The 18,167-nt window shown below is 44.6% G+C and overlaps 1 protein-coding gene across 6 annotated transcripts in view; it reads right to left on the bottom strand.

Annotated features, from left to right (window-relative positions):
• SLC4A4 (solute carrier family 4 member 4) overlaps window positions 1-18,167 on the bottom strand; it is a 251,234-nt gene that overhangs the window by 24,987 nt on the left and 208,080 nt on the right. For all 6 annotated transcript variants that reach the window (XM_054029025.1, XM_054029029.1, XM_054029024.1 and 3 more), the window contains 4 exons: window positions 16,324-16,394; window positions 9,850-10,038; window positions 5,388-5,501; window positions 4,073-4,234 (listed from right to left, as the gene is read on the bottom strand). In XM_054029025.1, coding sequence (XP_053885000.1) covers window positions 4,073-4,234; window positions 5,388-5,501; window positions 9,850-10,038; window positions 16,324-16,394 — 536 coding nt within the window. The remainder of the gene's footprint in view (window positions 1-4,072; window positions 4,235-5,387; window positions 5,502-9,849; window positions 10,039-16,323; window positions 16,395-18,167) is intronic.

The following is an 18,167-nucleotide window of genomic DNA, read 5'->3' as shown; positions in this document are numbered from 1 at the left end:
TCTGAAATGGTCAGACAGGGGATGTCAGCGACAATAATTAGAGCTGTACAAGGGTATTCATACTGAATCTTGGACCCACCCATACGGAGCCAGTGTTCAGGGTTCAAGGTGCTCCTCCAGCATGGTGGCAAGAGGCTTTCACAACAGAAAAGTCTGCACACCCTGCTCTGTCTCACTATTATACATGTTTCTAATGTGCCATAGGACCCTCCCTCAGCTGGCTTCCCTCTCAACGAGCCCCAGAACCCTCCGACTCCCTATCGCCATCACCTGGTGGGCCCAGTGCCTCTCTCTGATGGGTCACCCTATGGCCACTCCCTGATCTTGTAAGTACAGAGGGTGACAGAGGCCCACAGGGCAGAGCCAGTGTCCTGTCATCCCTTCGAACTCTAGGATTTACTGAGTTTTGTAGCGTAGAGGTCAGGATTTGGCATGACAACTAACCCCTGGCCCTCTACCCATCACACACACGTAGGGCCATGGGTCCCTTCTTCCAGTGGCTGCTCCCCAAGAAAAGCTGCAGCCACCGAGAAGACTTAGTGTGGAAACTCAGGGACCCTAAGTCATTGCTTTGTTGACACACATTAGGCAGAGAAGTCCCAGTGACTAAGGAAGTCTTAGGCCTGGTCTACACTGGGAGGGCGGGGGGGGGGAAATCGGCCTAAGATACGCAACTTCAGCTACGAGAATAGCGTATCTTACGTATCTTAGGTCGACTTACCTCGCGTCCTCACGGCGCAGGGTCAACTGCCGCCGCTCCCCCGTCGACTCCGCTTCCGCCTCGGTGAAGTACAGGAGTAGCCAGCAGAGCGATCGGGGATCGATTTATCGTGTCTACACTAGACACGATAAATCGATCTCCGATAGATCGATCACTACCCGCCGATCCGGCAGGTAGTGTAGACGTACCCTTAAGGGGCAATGTAGCTCTCTAGGCTTAATGTAACAGCCACTCTGGTGGGGCAGGACTCTTTTCCTTTCCCCCTGCCCTGTGGGACAACAGGGTCAGATTATTTTTTGACCCCTTCCTCACATGACTCTGGGAATCTAGGGGGTAGGGGGGAGAGTCCTTAAGATACAAGATGGGGGGTGAAACCCCCCAGTATCCCTTGAAGACACACGAAGAAAGCCAGCCACCACCACAAAGCAGCTTCTTCCTCTTGAAGACAGCAACAGTCAATAGCTTCTCTGGGGAGGGAAAGTTGTCAATCAGCGGCAGCCAGAGAAAGGGCTGAGCTAGTGACTAGTTTGATTAGCTTCCCACCCATGAGGTGAGCAGCCGAGTCCGACCCCTGTGACGCAAACAGCCGTTTAGAAACACCCCCACGGACCACACCCCACAGGTTTCACGAATCTCTCATGCAGGGATCAGCGTGGGGCTGGCATTGACTCACTATCTGTATTTCTTGCTGGAAAAAAATAAAAAGGAAAGTGAACTGGAAACCCAGGAAGGCAGCAGTGCAGCCACGCTGGCAGAAATCCTATCCTCCAAGGTGCCTTTTGATGTCACAGTCGGGAATGCTTCAGAGGGATGAATGGCAGGTACTGGCAACACTAGTTCAACCATGTTGTAGTCAGCCAACCCTCAGCCCGGGCATCTTTGAGTCTCTTGCCCTCACTCCTGAGCAATCTTATTGTTCCTGGCAGGAGCCCAGCTCACTCCCAGGACCCTTTCAGAGCCCAATTTACAATCCCCTTGTCCCTAGCCCCTGGCCGTGCTTCCCAGTACCCACCGCAGGGCACTGACTGGATGCAGCCCTCCAGAGCCTTTGCTCATACCGAACTTGAGTATCTGCCTGCCTCAAAGAGGGGGCTTGAAGGACAAGATTAACAACTGCCTCAGGCTGAGCTCCCTTGTTACTGGAGCTCACTAACAGACCCTGGCAGCTACACCGTTCCAAGGAAAACACCCCCATCTCTGCAGCCACTCGCACCCTTTTAAGCCCCACTTCTTCAGATGGAGCTGGTTCTGCCAATGTGCCTAACTGGCACTGCATAACTGCAGGAATGCACATTAGCCTTTCCACCAGAGGGATGGTGTGGGTCTCATCACATACGTCTCAAAGGCTAAGTGGATACTTCTATCCTGCATATTCACATCAAATGAGATAATTAGATAAGGTCATGGAAGATAGATCCATCAATGGCTATTAGTCAAGATAGTCCATAACACAAAACCGTACTCCGGGTGTTCCTAAACCTCCCGTTGGCAGAAGCTGGGACTGGACAACAGAGGAGGGATCACTCAAAAGTGTCCTAATCTGTCCATTCTATCTGAAGCATCTGGCACTGGCCACTGCCAGAGACAGGACACTGGGCTAGCTAGACCACAGGTCTGACCCAGCATGGCCGTTCTTATGTTCTTAAGCATTTTCTTTTCCTTCTTCAGCATATGGGTTCTGGAAAATCTCACAATTCTAACCGGCTTCCTGGAAAACCAGGGAGCGGCAAGTGAAAAAGGAGCAGCAGCAGCACCCCTGCCCCAGTACCTCCTGGTGTGACGCACAGGTTTGAGTACCCTTCCTCCCACTTTTCTTCACATCACAGAGTCCTGCACAACTATCAAGGCCAATTTATTCTGTCCTCAGACTGAAAAAATCTTTCCGTGATAAAAGGCCTTTTTTGACCCTTCACCGGACAAGGAATTGAAAACTCAGCTGAGACCAGCTCTGTTAGAAATTACTGCTATTCCCCCAAGCGCCTGGCTGAGCTCCAAGCCAGTAGGGGCTGGGGATTTGAGGACGTTCAGCTCTGTTGGGAGGAAATGCTTTTTACTACCTCTTGCCAACTGAGGGACCAGGGCGGATGGATTCTGGAATGAGCTTTGTTTACCCTCCCTCTGCCACAGGAACTGTCTACCATAGACGTCTAGTACTGCTGAGAGCACTATTGCAGTCAGAGAGGCCAGTTTCAAGCAGTCAATGCCCCCTTTTGTTAGTTAAAGATGAATTCGGAAAAGTTCTCACCTTATGTATCTGCCCTGTTCACCTGCACCTCACTTGCTGACCCAGGGGACAGCAAACAGCAGGTGGAAACAATGAGCCATCTCCCCCAAAACTCTGACCACTAAATCCAAGGAGAAACACCTTTGCAACAGGGATGGCCAGCTTTCTGTGCTCTGCTGTTGTGCTCTATCTGCAGGACACACCAGTGTGCCCAACTTAAGCTAAGAAGGGCATCCATGCAGGGAAAACCATTTTTCTTCTCACTATTGTTCTCCTAAGTCCCCCTCTGTGTTGCTTTGTCATCTTTTCCTTTCGTGCCATGGCAGTGGTGCTGAAAACCAATGAGACAGCACTAGGAGCAGAAGCCACAGGTGAGAATTTTTGGAATAACTGATTCACATGTGAAATCTAATAGCCTTTTTTCCCATTACTTGGGAGTTTGTTCGGTTAACAGTCCACTTCCTGCAGGGAGAGGGTCAAGGTATCTCAAGCTTTACTCAGAGCTGTTTTAAGATGTACAGTGTTCACACTTGGGGAATCAAAGGTGGGTGTAAGCAAAAGTATCTGCTCACAGCATAAGGCTGCTCTAATTTGCAGCGATTAGAGCGGCTCCCTAGGGACCTCTTTGCAAGCCAAGCAGCAGCAGGAGTGCTGTGTGGATAAGCCTGACAAGGCCCTTACTCCAATGGTGGGAGGAGTATGTGGCTAGCAATGATCATGCTGGCGTTATGCCCTACAAGGGATTCCCTGCACTGGGGCCTTTGGTGACGGTCAAGGATCTGGACCTTGGGGTTTATTCCATCCTCACTCAGAAAGAACGCCTACTGAAGTCAAAAGGAGTTGTGACAGAGTAAAAACATCAGGATCTGGCCCACCATCTGTGTCCTTTGCTTTAACAACAAGCGTTGTTCGAGAAATACGGTCGCTTTCAAGCTGAAGTGATGACTTTGCTTTCAAATCTGGAAGAATAATCTGTGCTAGAACAAAATACATGCTATTACTAAATACCAATCATAGTATTTTGAAGGGAGCAGGTGCCCATTACCACCACAGGCTGTCTCTCTGGCTCTGTCACGGAGAGGATAGGCGCTACTTTGCTGCACTCATGCAAGGTACAAGGCACCCACCTTGAGCTTGTGCTCTTTCCTGTTGACGATGACGGCTGTGATTTGCTGGTCCATGAAGATGAGAATGGTCACCAGCAGTGCAGGGATGGCTGCTGCAAGGTACACCCACCAGGGGTTCCCTCCGAAGGGTGGGACGAACCAGCCTCTGTGGGGGCTGGTTGGCTTCAAGCGCAAAGAGAGGAAAACAGGAATCAGAGTGGCGACATGTTAACGACCTCCCCCCCAACCAAAGCATGTTTATCCAGGCAGCAAAAGGACCCAAACACTAATACGTCAAACTGACTAAAGGAAGATTCCTGAGGACACTGACAATTTGGGATTAATTCTTCCCATATACCAACGTCAGCTGAAGTTTAAAACCTGGAAGTGGTTATTAGGGGTCAGATTCTGCCATCCTTGTTCATGATGAGTAGCAGCACTCTCTTCAAGTAGTCCTACTGGTCGGTCTCTCTCGAGCACATTCAAGCACTGAAAGCAGTGAAACTACATGGGCGAGTGAAGGCTCACCGGTGTGAGTAAGCAGGGCCGGCTTTAGCAGGTGCGGGGCCCCACACCAGGGACGCCAATTGTCTCACGCCCCCTCCCTGCCCCAACTCCGTCCCCTCCCTGCCCCATTGGATTCCCTCCCCAAATCCCCGCCTTGCCCCCCCCCAGCCCCACCCTTTCCCTGCCCCCATTGTCCTTCCCCAAATCCCCGCCTTGCCTCCCACAGCCCCACCCACTCCCTGCCCCCATTGGATCCCTCCCCAAATCCCTGCCCTGGCCCCACGTCTTCCTCAAGCACGCCGCATTCCTCTTCCTCACCCCTCTCTCCCAGGCTTGCACTGATCAGCTGTATGGCAAGGACTGGAGGGAGGGGGGAGAAGCAGGATACGGCTTTTTTTTTTTTTCTCTCCTCCTCCCCCGCTCCGCCAGCAGCCCCGGACATTGCGGGGCCCCATTCCGGGGAATCGGCTTAAAGCCGGCCCTGTGAGTAAACACAACACAATTTGGTCCATTGAAATCATGGAGTAAGGTGCTACTGAGCACGAGCAAGGTTGGCAGGATCCCGCTTTACGTTCAAGATTTGTCATTACATTTTAGAAGACATTTCAGCCAATTGACATGGTGTTAATGGAGAGGATATAAATTTGCACTTCTAAATAAACTGCTTTCTAACTGGCTCAGCAATACAATCCTTCCTGGATAGCTTATTTTTGTATGACTGTTGGTCTCATGGTTGGTAATTTCACAGAAGGAAGATAGAAACAGCAGAGTGCAACAGAAGCCACCGAGTAAAATAACGGTTGTGTGTTGAGAGACCACTTTTACCTACCTTGAATTCACTTGGCACAATTAGTTTCGGTGTATCCACACCTACTAGGGCATCTATTCCACAGAAAATCAGAATGGACAAGATAATGGCAAAATCACTGATGAGCTTCCTGGCCTGAAATAGAAGGTGACACCATAACAGTGGCTCGTACCAAGAGCAACCGTTTAAATTCAATGTGATACCCTTGTTCTTGTAGTTGGTGGCAATTCAGGGTAAACATTTCCCTTTCTGTAGGGACAAAAGGGGCACATTGCAGTGGCTGAAGTGATTTTAAAAAATGTGCTTAGATACTTTATTACAGGGTCTGAAAGCCAAACAATTAGACCTAAACAGAACTACAAAAACAACTCCAAGGAAAAACAGCTTCTGTTGCAGAGTACTCCCACAAAAATTCTCCCATACAATCTTACTGATAATCTAATTCTACATTGGCTAACAATTCCCATTATACAGACCCAGTTCCCCACAGGAATGGTTTCTGAAAAGCTGTGATGGAACTCCATCAAGAAAAATGGGTCTCTTATTAAAACAAAAGGCATCTTAAGTAAGATGAGACGTGTCTGGAAGAAGAGGTGGTGGGAGGAGATTTTGATCAAAGATCTCTGAATAGTTCTCAAAATGAGATGCCAGATCGTTACTGAGATTAAAAAGGGTGTTTGCGGCTGTAGTAAGATTTTTAGTGGTACACTGTCGGGGTTATTTGTCAGCTGTCAGGGTTATTTGTCAGCTGTCAATATTAGATGCAAGCCAGTGGCTGGGATAAATAAGGATGTTTGAGGATCTTTGGATGGTACATTTCTAGCGCAGTCAGTTTGTAAACAATGGTAAACTGCAGAAAGCCAATCATTTAAAGAAGGAAAAATGCAAAAATGTGTACATTCTGCATGCCTGAATGAAATAAAGGAGCTGTGTCTCTTGTATGCAACAGGTTAATTCCCGGTTCATGCTACCTGCCTTGTGTTGTATGGATCAATGCACGGCCCAACCCTCAGAATTAAAATTTAAAAACACAATCCTGCTAGAGAAACCTAGCCGTTGCAGCTCATGTTCATAGATTGCTGGGTAAAGAATAACCTACAGCAGAGAAAAAATGGATTTTCCAAGACAGACTCGGTTTACACCTGCAGCCACCCCCACAAGGGCTTCAATTAACCAACTGCAGGTTTTGTCTAGACGTTTGTCAGCCAGCATCTTCAGTTTCAGTTGCTTAGCAAGTTCTGTTACTTCAATGACCCCACAGTCCTATGGGCATTTTGTAAAGTAAGCAGGCTGACAAGCCCATGTGTGCTGCAGGATAGACCACAATAATTTAAAGTGTAGCTGTAGGCCCCAATTCAGGAAAGCACGTAAGCACATGCTCAACTTTAAGCAGAGAAAAATTGAGTAGGGATGCTTTCCTGAATTGGGGTCCTAAGAATTAAAAAAAAAAAATCATCATCAAAGGGTTTAATTTCTACAGTGTCTCCATTTTCTGTATCAAGCGTGCTCTGTCTACAAGTGAAGGAATGTTTACAGGTCTATCTACAGGGAAGAAAGGAGAGAGGAGAAATTCTCTCGTTCTTGAGTGCAACAGTGTTACAAATACCATTACCACAGCATGTTAAAACTACCTTCAGGAACTGATCTTGCAAACAGATTGAACTAAAATGTTTGGGCTGACTTGCTACCAACCCGTATGGATGGGCCATATCTTTGTTTGCGTGCATGTGCGAGAGAGATGTGTATGTGTGTGTAAGATTCATCCTGTTCACACTGTCTTGTACAACCATATTAAATTAAAGGGATTTCAAGATCACTCCCCGTATTGCCAACAAGGGTTCAAAAAGTATGAATCAGGTCTCTCCAAAATAATGAAATTTTAAACAAATAAATATTGGGCTCTTTTTATTTGCCTCCTGATGTTTGATTTTTTTTTTTTTTTTTTAAAGAGTTTATGTTTTCAAGCTTTTCATTGCTACCATCAGGGCTAGAAACTTTCATTGTGGGGGGGGCGGGGGAGGAAGTTGAGTGTCTTCTGTGATCATGTGTCTCAAGATAAAAATTCCCGAAACAATTTTTTAATATAGCCTATTTTGCAAGGCAGATTGGGTCTTCAATATGAAGCTATAGAAGCAAGGAAGAAATCAAGATTTCACATCAGCAATGGAAACAGTCACCAAGGGACTCACATGGGGAGGTCAGAGAGAGGAACTCAAAAGAAAGGAGCAGAAAACATTTCAATCTGGGTGTGGTGCTATGTACCGATGAGAAGAGTTTTTAAAATCACACCCTGATGTTTCTTTTTTATGGTGTTAAGGTAATAAATGAACCACAAAACTGAAGTGAAAAGAAATTGGGGGCAGATCCTCAACCTGTGTCAACTGTTGTAACTCCATTGAAGTCAACGTAGCTGTGACCGTTTTCACCAGCTCAGGGCTGGCTCTTGAAATTTAACTAGCCAGATCTTATTGGGCTTTTATAGACTATTGTGTCAACTTTTCAGAGTTCTTCCTCCCAGGCTCCCCAGATTCACATGGTTACAGATAAACTGAACTACATTCCAGCCAGGGTGGAATTTGTTTTCTTTTCATTAAAAATAATAAAAGTTCCATTTCAGTGCTGCAGGAGCATAAACATCACTGTACTATAAATCCTATTGCACTCAGAATGCCACAGGGGGGTTCTGAGAGACAGTTTTGTTATGTACAGAAACCTGAAACTAGTGCTCTTGTTTTTAAAGTTTTCGCTCTGATGAAATTAGAGTTGGATCTTGGGGACAGGGAACGCTGTTGTCCAAAATATTGCAAACTGGGTTCTCTAAAAGGGAAGGAGTAGAACTTTTTTCACAACCTTTCCCACCTTTGACAGCTGTCACTGTGACTCTGGGCAAACAGAACAAGCAACTTTTGCTGACCCACCATGGCTATGTATCAGTTGGCTAAGAGTCTGTTGTCTGGAGAGAGGTACTAAGAGCTGTGTTACTGAAACACCTCTATTCAGAGATCAAATATCTCCCTACTTGCCTTCAGCAGGAAGAGCAAGAGACCCAATCTGCACTAAAATGATTATATCTATATGTGCAGGACTCGAGAAATCCACCTCATGTAGGAGGAAAAGGAATCTTTAGCTCAAAGACTGCAGAGCTCTGGGCATGTGCAGTCAACTTCTGCAGAACCAATGGTCACAAAGAAAACCTCCCAAATACGAACTGACAATAACGGAAGTAGTGCTGTTTTCCTAGGACTGCTGAGACAGCCCCAGTGCTGCTGCTGCTACTACTGTTAGAGGCCACCACTGCAAGAAGTAGAACGTCTTCTGGGGAGCTGTCACATCTCCCTTGAAACGGCAAAGTGGCTGAAGACCAGTTGGGAATGGAGATTGAATGGAGTCTCTCATCCCAAGTGAGTACTTAGATACACAAAAAAACCTAAATTGACTGTTCTAGGTAGAGACAAACAAGGTGGGCGAGATACAGCTTTTAATGCACCAACTTCTGTTAATTAGATAGAAGCATATTTGCATGGTGAGGAAGCTTGATGTCTCTCCTTTTACCTGCCCATGCTGTGCCTGATCTAGAGAGAGGACTTCAGTATCTAGGCTGTTAAGAGGTAAAATATGGCTGAGAGCAAACATTGCTATGAGAACGTTAGCTTTTTCATTCACTAGAATTTATGCTGTTAAATGCATACCATAAGATATACAGGAAATGCATCATGGCTGAGGTAACATTACTACTAGGACCATAACTTTTTCATAGTCTGACTTCTGAGCATTTAAAATTTGCAACCTTAATATTATGAGGTGTCTGTTTTCGTATTCTAGATAGATTTATTTCTAGGGCATTATGAGACACTGGACTATTTTAACTTCTTTTTGTACAGGTAGGAAGTTGCTTACTTATGTTTTTGCTGCACCTTTGCGTCACTTGATCAAGTGGTTTCTGTTTATACGTTCAGGCATACCACACAGGAGACTGTTGGTCACCAGGTATCCAGTCATGCAATGGGAGCAGCACTCAGCTTTACTATCAGGACACTGAAAATGGCCTTTGGCCACTACTGGCAGCTCCGTTTTCTGTATAAACTAAGAGCTCTGCATTGGTGAATTCTTAATGCTGGAAGCAAAAGCTTTGATGAGATTTGTACGAATCAACTGTATCATTCCACCCCTCAGCTTGGAATTCTTGTCTGTTTAAGCGTTATTGTCACTACAGACTCCAGCCAGTTTTCAATTCTTCCACTGTCTGACTTGTGCCCTCCAGGAACATTTGGAAGTTTAGAGCTGAAAAATAAGCAATTTTGCCAACAACAAACTTCAACAAATAGGATCTGGTGTCAGTGTGTGCATCCCCGCATAGTGGTGCAATTTGTCCTTCTGCACTGTATCTATTGCAAAAGGAGGGGTTGCAAACAAGAGTACAATCCTATATGTGCTCTGGAGGAATAAGGAAATTCCCCCACGTGATAAACAGAGAGATACTTACAGTGGTTGGGAAATAACGGCTGGTTTTGAATTTCTTCAGGGCCATGGAGCAGGTGTAGGTGCCAAAGAAGAGGATAAAAGACATGAGGGTGATGTCAGGGACGTAGTTGCAGTTGTTGCCCACAAGGTAGCCTCCATATTTCCAGCACTCCTTCTTTGTCAGAGATGGCCAGTCGACCGTGTTATTGTACTAAAGAGCAAAGAAAATATCCCATGAAGCTGTGCTCTGTTATATTAACTCTGCTATTCACTAAAATAGCAGCTGGAACAGAGAGCCCAGAGCTACAATGATATGCTCTGAGGATGAAAGTCTCTGCAGTGGTGTGGCTGTTTACTGAGTAGTGAGTGAACATAAACCGGGCAGCAGGGCAGGTGCGTGTGCACAAACAAAAGGCAAAGCTGGATTCCCCCTCAGATTTTTAAATTTAAAATGTAAGTCAGTGATACCAACCAACAATACAAATCTCTTCAGCGAGAATATCGTTTCATCCCTGTCCTCTCCAGTGGATAAGGAGAACTGCCTCTTTCTCCACTGGCAAGGCCTCCCCAATCTTTGTCAATCCCCCTCAGCCAAGCATTGTCTAGCTTCCCTGTGGCTTGCCTGATCAAGTTGGAAACCAGATACAGAATTCTGATGTGAAGTGGAACAGCTGGCCTGGGACCCAAACTCGACACTCAGATTTAATTTTCTCTAGTTCACTTCTTGCCCACACCACCTAATCAAAACCTATTCCTATCAGAGAAGCCACAACACGCCGGCCCTCTAGCAGAAGAGACCCTATGCACTTCCTTGAAGTGGGTCCCAAGACTGCCTGATGTCGTTTGACAGTAGGAAGCTTCCACTCCAGAGCAAGCTCTGGGCAGCAGCAGCAGATCAGACCCCTCTGTAACAGAGTTATGAGCATCACCTCCACAAAGTTCTCATGTTTTATTGGTCTGGGTAGAAGTATGTTGAGCTACTGATGCAAAGTCTGATTAATTCTGGGTAACGTGTAGCCCTACCGGTGAACCAACACACTGGCCCTTCACACATTCCTGGTTTTATATTGAAAACAAAGCTCTAATTCAGTTCTGGGGTTCCTCTATATATTTCATAGAAACCCTCAGTTTACCAGTGTGTGCAGAGCACAAAATGGCCAGAGAACACCAGACTCCACCACAAAATGCACGTCTCGGTAATCACATTAAATTGCAAAGTACAGAACTGCAAAACAGTTCCCTTACCAGACTTTGTATTGGGCATCGTCAGGCAATCTGAGCCTTGGATTTCTTATGACTCATTTTAACACTGCTGCATCTAGTACTGTTCAGAAAACTGTAGCTGCCAACAATAAAATTGCAACCTCCTTTGAGAAAAGGGGATGTATGATTTCACTGATCTTGGTTTAATTACCATTGAAAAACTGAACATAAAAATAAGTTTGCCTAAATATGGCCAAAAAAAAAAAAAAAAAAAAATCTATGGAATTCTTCCCCCAAGTGGAGTTACCCAACACCTGACAGGGAAGTGTTCCTCTTTTATATATATCTATATATCTATCTGAGAGACCCCCTGACTTTCAGCTCTGCTGTCTGTTGTACCATACATAAAGACCCTGCATGGATTTAGTGGCAATATACAAGATAAAGTTTGACTTTCCTTTTTGGGGCCATTAGAAAAGCACAGTAGTGGAATGTGTCTGTATTGAGTCTTAAGGCATTCCCTGCAGTAATGTTTTAAAGCACCAGTCCACCTGGAACTCAGTACAACTCCTACTGAAAACAAATATTTCCACTGACTTCTGTGGGACTTGAATTGGGCCCTTTTTTATAGTAGCACTGGAAAAGATTCTACATGTGAGCAAATCTTAATTGCATACACATGAATTCAAATATTTTAGAACAGATAACTTTGTAATTCCCAATAAGAAACACAATTTGTATTTATAATTAGTAATTATAATTAGTAATACCCCGAGCATATAGGCAAGGGTCTCTGGCCAACAAGGGTCAGGCTAGAGACTCTTGCCTATATGCTCGGGGTATTACTGATCGCCATATTTGGGGTCGGGAAGGAATTTTCCTCCAGGGTAGATTGGCTGAGCCTCTGGAGGTTTTTCGCCTTCCTCCGCAGCATGGGGCAGGGATCACTAGCAGGAGGGTCTCAGCCGATTGAAGTCACTAAAACACAGGATTGGGGACTTCAACGGTAGAGTCCAGGGAAGGGTCTTGCGGCCTGCAGCATGCAGGGGGTCAGACCAGATGATCATAATGGTCCCTTCTGACCTTAATGTCTATGAGTCTATGAGTCTATAATTATATTATAGACTCATTTCCTTGCGTGGTTATGTCAGAAAATGATCTACTGCCTAATACTCAGCAGAGTTTATGGAGTTCTCTTCTCCTTTCCCTATGTGTACATAATTCTCAGCAATGTCAGTGTGGTGAGAAGGAGAGAACAAATATGAATGCATAAGGAATGAAGAATACAAAATGTGTATGTGCATCATCAGAATAAACTTGTGAGAAACAGGTGTGGGCAGTTTAAAGGGACACAGTCCACTCAAAATACAGTGGTAAACAAAACTGAAGTAGTTTCAGGTAGCTACACCTATCCCCGAACCTCCTGCCAATTCTGGGGGGAGTTTACAGTCACATTTTCCTATTTCAAAAACATGTTTTCTGCCTTATGCTGCAAAAAAACTCAAATGGAGGAAACTGACTAACAACAGAAGCAGTGAAATGAGCTATATACAAAGTGCTGTTAAATGCACAAAGTCCACAAACAAACAAAAAGAGAAGACTATTAATCTTTTTAGTTATAGGAATCTTAGATGTTGCTTATTACTATACTAGTCACAACATTTTCAGATTGAAATAGGAGATACAATATGATGGCATTCCCTTAAACAACCACACAAGGAATCAGGAAAAAAAAAATCAGTGGCTTAGAAGTGGAATACTGTACTAGTGGGTAGACAAAATTGTACTGAAACCTTGGAGATATTTTAAAAGTACTGATTCACAACCCGGAGATGCCTACTGTTGGAGGATACACACACGTAACCACAGTACGTGTCTGTTAGTATCTCATACACTTATATACATCAGGCATGCAACTAAACATTGACCACATATCAAATTGTGTTGGAAGGCTGCTTGTATTCTATTGCAGTTTCCTCAGCAAATTTCACCAATCCAGAAAGTTGTAGTTGAACTGAGGTGTGATTTTGCTGACAATGATGGAGGGTGTAGGGAAGGGGGGGAGACTATCAGTTATCCACCTGACAAGGTGCTGCCACATTTGCTCTCTCAGCATTTTCTCTCTCTGAGGCACAAAGAAGCAAAAACAGGGAGAAATCCTGTTGACAGGAAACCCATCTGCCTGGACTGCTAACTTCAAGCCTGGAACAAAAGGCTAAGTGGGTGGGTGTTTTCAGAGCAGGGAGATAAAGACAGAACTAAGATTTTGTGCCTGCCTCCCGCATGCTGATTTTGAATGTGTATTCCTGGAGGGTTAAACCACTAGGTCTTGGACGCCAATGGCTTCATAAATGCACAACTCTAGAGCGTTAATTGAATGTTTCAAAGAAAATGAGTGTTCGGGTCACCAGACACACAAAAGACAAAATGAAGGTTTCCTCATGAGCCCTTTCCCCATTACCATGTCGTTAAAATAAAACAAACACCCATCATCAGAAGCATTTGCCATTAACTAAATCATTCAAGAGGCAGCACATCTGAAACTGACAGGTACACTGAAGGGCTCTGTACTCTGAAGTACCAGAGTCTGTTCATAGATTTAAAATAGATGGAAAGTTTTTGGACTACTTGGTTGCACTGTCATTACCCAAAGAATCACAATGTTTTATTACAGAGGTTTCCTTTTCCAGCTTTGAGATTAGACCGCAAGCACTAAGCGGGTAACACATGGACCAACAAGATGACCTTCCACTGTGGCTGGCTGTCAGTGGAAGTACATTGGTAAGGGTTCTGCACCAGCGGATAAATGAGATATGCCATTTTCAGATACAATTGGGATGTCAACTCCAAGAAGTACCCTGAAGCTCTCTCACTTTGTCACAGTACATTCAAAGATTCAGCACATTTGCTTCCCTGGCTAACTGTCTACAAGGATTTATAATAGGACTGTTCTTCCCAGTCCTAACATCGTCACGTGCCCCTAACAATTTGTTTTGTTCTAAAACTATAAGGAAGCTTAGTGCTTGAGGGAAAACACTGAGTTGGTCCTGGAGTTATTTCTCTACACTGGCACATGCAAGGGAACAGGTATTAATCTCTGGGTCCAGTGTCCGACTCCCCCGGGCTGGGAGAGCTACCGAAGCAGCTTGTTCAGCTCCCGAAGGGAGAGCGCTGCCTGATGTCTCTCTCTCTGGCTGATCCAGGAGAGATGCTGATCAGCTCTGAAGGGAGCACCGGCCAGTCCTACTAAGTCGCAGGAAGGATGGTAGCATGTGGGGCTTTAAGGGAGGGGGATATCTGGTGCTGTGGACTCTATCCCACAGAAGAGCATCTGGAAATATGACCTGCTGGGTTATTTGCACCAGCTTCCTCTTCTGAACTGGGCTTTTTTTTATATCTTCACCTCCCTAAATTAATCAGTCCCTTTCCCCTTATGCACTTCTCCAGCCATTCCCCAAGCCTGAAAATCGAATGCAAACGCCACAAATAGCGAGAAGAGCTGTTCTTCTTAATGAAACTGAAGTAGCAACTGGCGTTCTTTTCCTGACAGGCGGCCTCCAGAGCCTTGACAGGTAGTGTTGTACTAGCGCTTGGGGCTGCTCATCATTTTTAAAAGCATCATTTACTATGAAGGGAAGCTGAACAATTAGGACCCAATTTTCAGTCCCAGTGAAAGAGCGGAACTCAGCTGCTGAAGTACCACAGTGACTGCACATACGCACAGTTACAAAATCATGGAAGACTAAAAGGAGACACCAGGAAGGCAGCATAGTCCAGCGCACAGGGCAACTAGGTGGGAATCAGGAGACCTAGCTTCTATTCCTGGCTCTGCTATCAACTGGCTGGGTATCCTTGGGCAAGTCACTTGGACTCTGTCTCCGCCCCTCCACACACCCTTTGTCTTGTCTATTTAAGATTGTAAACACCTTAGGGCAGGGATTGTCTCTTACTAGGTGTAGCACAACAGAGCCTCAATTTCAGAAACAAAAACAAAAATAATAATGAAGAAAACCCAGCCAGCAGCTCTGCATCCTTAGGTTAAATTTCCTGTTTTAAACTTAGTCTTCATTCAGGAAGACCAAACAAAAGCTTGAAACCACCATGTTATATTCTTTTCTCCTTCTCTTCCAAAAGTTTGCCTCCCAGGTGAGCTCTCATGTGCCCAAACTACAGCAAATTAAAATTTGTAGTGAGAGAACTAGTACCGCGGTCCTTGTTAACATCTTTAGAACTACAACCCTGAGCAGATCTACGTGGGAAGGTCCCTCCAGCCACAAGGAGTCCATTGGCCTCATGGGCACAAGTGCTGACCTATACAGTCATAGACTCATAGTAGATCAGGGTTGGTAGAGACCTCAGGAGGTCATCTAGTCCAACCCCCTGCTCAAAGCAGGACCAACCCCAATCACAAGGATGAGGCCTACTGTTTGCAAGTAATTAACAATACTACAGCATTAATTTTGGTACTATGATGCTGTTTCCTATTAGGCAAAAGGTAACACCACTGTGAGGATATTAATGGTGTCCAAACTATATCTATAGCACCATAGGAGGGCATGGCACTAAGACATCACAGACAATCTCCCTGCCCTAACATTTTTAAGATCTAAGATGGACAATAAACATACAGCGGCAGGGAAGAGGGAAGTGACACGAAATCATGCAGCTCAAATTGTTTACGTCTGCACACATCTCGTGAGTTCCACTAGCGTTTCAGATTTTTGGGATATCCAGAATTATAATATATTTTGTAAAATTAGGCACCTATCCTCCTATGCCTGCACTGCTAGCAGTTGAAAAGGCCTCTGAAAGAAGGGAGCGTATCTCTGTGGGCAAACCACGTATCATAGGTGCACAAATCGTACTACGGGTAAGAGGAACACTTAAAATCAAACTCAGTTGTAAAGTACTGGATATGCTGCATCATGGTTACGGGAGAGAAAGTGAGATGGTAAGCTCACTTACATCTGTGCCACCTTTTTCCATGCAAGGCCACAGTCTCAAACAGCAGGTGATACATCACATGTTCCCAAAGCAAGACTGGAAAAACAACGTAGGAGTAACTATCCAGGATGGGATTGTGCTTTGATTATTTTTAATAAAAGGAGCAATAACTACCTCTCTGGCTCTTTGCAATGGGACTAGAACGTTGCTTAGAAACCGCCCCCTCTATTTTTCATCCATTTTTTGGAGTAAAAGCGCCAGTAGTGCAGAGGTGCCAATCTATTCCAAACACATAATTGAACAGCACACTGAGGTTTTCAATGCCGGCTTTCCTGTAAGCCTCACTTACCTTCTCAGCAGAGGAACTGGTCAGCCAATCAACTGGCGCTGCTGTCGTCTCATTAAATACTGAACTATTATCTGAAAGAGAAGACAGAAAATGAAGCGTTGTGAAAGTGGTGTTTAAACAGCTAGGAATGGGAACAAATTTAAGATGTTAAAAAACTATCATAATTTATTAAAGTAGTAGCAAATAATATTTGCTGTCGTCTTAGCTCAAGTGAAAACAGCCAAAAGGAATGTTTGGAAATGACCCACAAGTCCTGAGGGCTTGCCTGCCTGCAAAAGTTAGCTTGAGTTAGTCCATCACTCAGATTACTCCATTGGAGCTGCCTAGCTCAAGTGAGAGCAACCAGATGGCAAAATGACACTGGAGAGCGACACAGAACAATTTCATTAGCGTCTCAGAGCGACTGGATTAGCAGCTGATGAGTTGTTGTAACTCAGCTCTTGCATCCTCATAGCACGAGAAGTTGGAGCATCAGCAGCACTCCAGCTTCAAACACCTCCCCCAGTCCCCATTGCCAGGACAGCTCGAGCTTCGAGCACTCCTGAATCTGAGATACAAATTTGTGAGCGGGGACTGGACAGGCATCAAGTTAGGGGGAAAATTCAAGTTATAGCTTGCGCTAACATTGCGGTGAAGACACGTCCTAAAAAATATAGCATCATAAGAAACCTCGGTAACACTTCATAATTAAACCTGTACGACTGCTTTTGGCATTGACAGGAAAATAATAGAAGTAATCACAATGGATTACTTTGCTATTCACATGACAAGACTATGCAACTTCACTGGTACTTCATTGTAAACTCAGAATTCATAAATGCCCATTTGTTCCAAATTTAAACCTCTTGGCTACAGGACATGATAAAACTTTTAAAGTCAAACAACCAAAGGAGCAGTTGATAATACTAGCCAGCAGCTTGGTAAATAAACATAGTCACAACTCTCACTGTGCCACAGATATACCCTACCCTATGAACTTTACCACTGTAGCATTACAAGTCAGTTGGGTTTTTAAGGTTCATTTAGACAGGGGACTGTGCCTGAAAGTGATACTTTCTAAGCATGTTTCTGTGTTTTGCAAAACTCAAATAAATACTTTTATCATCAATAAGAATATTTCAGTTACGTTAAAACAGCGCACAGTATAAACCGTACTGCATTAGAGAAACTAAACAGGTAGGATTTTGTTGTATAGCACTATGATAGCAAGGTAGATTATATAACTAATGGGATATATTTAAATTTAGAGAAGATTTCCAGTTCTACAACAAGTGAGTTATCCTCCTTCTCCTTGCGAAGATGTCATGTATTCCTGCCCTAAAATTCTACTCCAGATTTTGCAAGCGGATTTCCATCAGGATCATATTTCATCCCTATTGATACAGGCCTAGCATGGAAACATGTTTGTATCTCAAATTCAAACCTATTTGATAGTGGGGATGAAATGCAATCATGAAAAATATACCAATCAAGAAATGTGGAGTGAGGATTTGGGCTTGAATACATGAAACATTCCCCTCCTTCAACAACAGCACTACAGACAATGCAGTAAATGTCTCTTCTGGCATTGTTTCAGGCACTAAAGTTCCTTTTTCAGCATCTCCAATCATGTCAAAATCCTATGTGCAGACCTGACATACCAGGTAAAAGATCTATCGCACAGAATAGTTTGTTCCCCCTGAGCAGAAACACACAAGAAGGTAGAGTCCAACAATTACCACTGCACTGTCATATCCTAAAATGAAGGCCAGCACTGAAGGACTGCACTGAACTGAAACCAAGAAGTCATAATTTTGTAAGCCTGAAGTCCGCTCCACCACTCAGCAACCTCTCCCCTTTTCATA

The sequence above is a fragment of the Malaclemys terrapin genome, chromosome 5 (genome assembly GCF_027887155.1).
Source record: "Malaclemys terrapin pileata isolate rMalTer1 chromosome 5, rMalTer1.hap1, whole genome shotgun sequence".
NCBI classification, from domain to species: domain Eukaryota; kingdom Metazoa; phylum Chordata; order Testudines; family Emydidae; genus Malaclemys; species Malaclemys terrapin.
This window is presented reverse-complemented; position numbering and strand designations above follow the sequence as displayed.